This window comes from Suillus subaureus (genome assembly GCF_016647635.1).
Source record: "Suillus subaureus strain MN1 chromosome Unknown BJ212scaffold_270, whole genome shotgun sequence".
NCBI lineage: Eukaryota > Fungi > Basidiomycota > Agaricomycetes > Boletales > Suillaceae > Suillus > Suillus subaureus.
The window spans coordinates 19,324-23,199 of NW_024538826.1; the positions used below are offsets into that span (position 1 = coordinate 19,324).

The window sequence follows — 3,876 nt, forward strand, 5'->3', positions numbered from 1 at the left end:
CGATATTGATTGATCCGGGGGTATGACAGCCCACGAATGAGGTGGTTCAGATATCCCTACCGAAAATTGATACATGCTAGACAGACAATATGGATAATAATGACATACCAGGGTTTGCAAGTGCCAATGGCCTCCCGCCTTCCCAATCTTTCACTTCTAAGAGAGTCAAAGAGCCTGTTAAGGCGACTAGTCCATTCTCGTGTATTCTAGCGTCGATTATACCCAATTCCGCCGCCTCGTTTCCCAACGAAAACTGCTGGTAGTCGCCTTGCAGATCGTACAGACGATACACGCCCTCCTCATTCAAAACCACAAGTCGTTCATCGAAGGTCCATCCAAACCGCACTATTCGGCCTTGATCCCACTGTCAAACGCGAGTCAGCCACCCGTTGAACTCTTCACTTGATGCAGAATATCCACACTGAAGAGTAGCAAGCCCTCTCCGGCCGGTGAGTACACCTGGATTTGAGATTTCGAAAATGCAGGTCCTCCACGACCCAGCGCAACCAGCTTTGAAGTGTCTCTCATAAGTGCTAGGGCACCTCTCATCCTGCAAATTCCGGATAATTGAGTGGGCCACATACCTATCGGTCCACCATTCTTGCACCCAGCGATCAAGTAGTCAGCAATGTTTGGGAGCTTTCCAGGTAGCGTGTACAACTGCTGGCGTCTGTAAAACACAATACCATTTGAGACTGCTTCCCATGTTGCCGAAGGATGTTGTACGGTGTCCATCCTTGAACAATTAAGGAACTTCGAATCACGAAAATTGTCCTTCAAGGTAGCGGTCGAACCAGGACCTGGCGGCAACGACGATCTCGATCAAGGTGAGCTGTTCAGACGTAGAATGTTGTGCGACCACTCAAACAGTGAGCAGTAAGCACGACTGAATAGCACTTATGTAATTCGGCTGTCCTCAGGTCACTGCAGCTCGCGTTTATCTTCATTCGTCATGACTTGTCTAGGGGAGACTAGCTATATAGCACCAAGCCGGAATACGATGCGCTTGTCAACTAGAGAATTGACACTTATCCAACCGAACGCCGGAGTGCCGAGGTACCTCAATTGCTGAGTTGATCTCGACTCTCGGGGTGACCGTATCCACATTAAGTCGGGCTACTTTATGTTTTGTGCTGGTGAGTTACTGAGTAACTAGTAGCCTAGGGACACACAGGCATTCAATCATCACGAACCCCATCCATTTCATGATATTATGTTTTCGTCTCTCTGACAGGTAGACACCCTATCATTCCCCTCGGGCGGGCGGGCGCCGCCGCCGCGGCCAAGTTTCAACTACCACACGGGCGGCCAATATTAGAGTGAACACTGCTGCATGCCCGGCACCTGGGCTCCAGGACAGTTGTTTCGAGAGTTCCAGTATTGCCTGTAAGTAACATCCAGCCGCATTGCTCCAGTATGTGCCTCACCAAGGTACCTGGTCCTGCAGTGTGTACCTCGAGATGCAGACGGGGGCTTGGCTGTCAACACATCCTCGTTGGTATCCGGACCAGGGATCATTCCGATCAATTCCGCCGTGCCTATAGAACGTGTTAAACTTTGTGTCCTTGTCCGCTCATCGGGAGTTTGCAGTTTCGTTCCCGTTGAGGACTGGGATGCATGGTTTACCGCCTGTTCATTACTACTGGGTGTGCGACCTTTACAAGGCGCCATAAGCAAACATAGATCTTCTCAAATATGTTGAGCACTAACAAAAATCGATTTGGGGACCAAGACGAGATTATTACAGGCCAGTGGCAACATTTTCAATCGAGTAATTCAATCGAAATCGGTGAGAAGTATATAGTTATGAGGAAGTGACTTCATCTAATCTCGAAGTCACCCTTGTGCCTTGCCAGCCCACCTCTCCCCTTCTGGCTTGGATCAAAATCACAAAAAAAGGATTTCGCTTCATTGCGCCCACTTCCGACAAGAATCGTTTTTGGCCTGGGGCGATGCCGGGCTCTGAAGAAGATCGGGAACTAATCGAAGAGCTAAAACAATCCAGTTGAATTTGATACCTTTTAGACAAGTCTAATTGGTCAAACGATCGACCATTTACGCCTCCGTAATTCCAACCTAGGACCAGTCCCTTCGCGTCATCATCAGTGGCACGCGCCCCATGCGCTCATATCTTCATCATCATGACGGGGAGTCTCGACCTCTGCCTGGCGTGACCGGGAGGAAATACCAGTACGAAGACAACCCTAGATAAAACTCACACACCGTGACTGTGAGTACGCACGAGACGCAAGCAGCCAATTTGCATTACGATATCGCTGCAAATTTTCAATGAAATCATAAGATGATACCAAATGTATCAAAGTTCAGGCTGTTCAGCTAACTTCTGCGGTGAAAGGAAAAATCTGTTGGTGACCGACCAATCAGACTCAGCAGAGGCTCCGCCTGACAGGTTTCCGTATAAGAACGGCTCTCGATCGAATGCACACTGATACACGTGAAGTTCTCTGCTCCGATTGAGCGTAGTGACTCCCACCGAACCCTGACATGACATGCAGAGCCTTCTCTTTCGAGAATCGTGATGACATCCCACACTACAACATAAACAGCTTAAGGGGTCATGACGTAGTGATTAAAATGGCCACGAGGTGAAAGCCGGAAAAAAATTAAAGGACGTGACATTCTGCCTCACCTCTCTAATTTTGGTATTGAGTCCTCAGTAACCTATTGATTAGAGGTCATTAGAGGAAGCGAGGACGGTGATCTGAGAGTAGGAAGCATGATTGCAGTTCTAGCAGCGTTTAACACGTTGTCTCGGGAAGAAGGTACCCTTAACGAAAATACTGAACTTGTCCCTCGGAAAAATCTGCGATTTTTCTTACGCTCCAACGTTCTGCGTCGGTCGGTCGACTGCATTTTCCCGAGCCAAGATGTCGGGCAACATACGGCGAATCCCACACTACCCTGCAGGGAAACATGATCAAGGTATCGTGCTATAACTAGCCACATATCAGACTGTAGATCCGTGCGTTCTATTGCTACTTGTGCGAATCCGTTGTGATCGTGAAGTACATGGAGCCATAGCCAACTGTTATTGAGAAGGAGCCTGATTGTATGGAATTTCCGAAACAACCAAGCGCTGGCAGATAAGGGGACGAGACCATGTCGGAAGCTCGAGACCAAAAAAGTTCAAGACCATTACACTACTTCGATGACAAAACAGCATAGTTAACTCCAGTGGCACGGTGATGGATGATGATATGGTGCTCACATGGGATTAGCATATGTAGTATGTTGCTATATACCGTCTCTCGGTGAGATGCATGCATGTCGCATATGTCACGGTATCGCGAGTCGCAGCTACATATCAGTTAACGGAGACAGATCATAAAAGACATTCAAACTTAGACCTAAGCAGAAAATTACCTACCAATGTCATGTAGCCTGGACTGGAGCTGGACGGCCCTGCATCCGGGATCGGCTGCCTAGTGTGTGATACTACACCACTCCAGAAGAGTCACCTGTAATGACAAACCGCACTGGCAAAATCATCAACGATGGACATTGCACTGTACAGGTTATGCGACCTACAGCTGATTCAAAGCCTCTTGACTCTACGGCGTAACGTCGAACAGCGTTGAACGTGGCACGCCTGGGCCTGGTTACATAACTCGCTTGCACCTCTCAAGCAATTCAAACTTGAAATCGCGCAATATTATCGTATACCCTCGTATACCACCGCGCAACGTCTCACCTTTAAATGACCGGTCCTGAGTTATTGAATGATCTGCTGGATGAAGCTGAAACATTGGTGAGTTATTGTTGCGATGGCGTGATCATTGTTCATCATGATGCCACTCCCAGTCTCCCATCTTAGAGCCGGTATGCAGAAAATTCTAATTATCTTACTGTTTGGGC

General features: G+C 48.2%; 1 protein-coding gene across 1 annotated transcript; it reads right to left on the reverse strand.

Moving 5' to 3' along the window:
- Nucleotides 1–1,110: 1,110 nt before the first annotated feature.
- Nucleotides 1,111–2,633, reverse strand: BJ212DRAFT_1408859 (uncharacterized protein). Its single transcript, XM_041337456.1, has 3 exons — nucleotides 1,857–2,633; nucleotides 1,448–1,789; nucleotides 1,111–1,386 (listed from the first exon to the last, which is right to left on the reverse strand). Exons 2-3 carry the CDS (start codon nucleotides 1,669–1,671, stop codon nucleotides 1,290–1,292), a joined length of 321 nt encoding a protein of 106 aa, XP_041185343.1. The 5' UTR covers nucleotides 1,672–1,789; nucleotides 1,857–2,633; the 3' UTR covers nucleotides 1,111–1,289.
- Between the last annotated feature and the right edge of the window lie 1,243 nt (nucleotides 2,634–3,876).

Excerpts from the sequence above, each read along its gene's own strand:
- BJ212DRAFT_1408859 (XM_041337456.1), bottom strand. The coding sequence starts at position 1,671 with ATGGCGCCTTGTAAAGGTCGCACACCCAGTAGTAATGAACAGGCGGTA. Across the intron at positions 1,387-1,447 it reads TCTGCATCTCGAGGTACACA|AGGCAATACTGGAACTCTCG; the intron begins CTGCAGGACCAG and ends GATGTTACTTAC.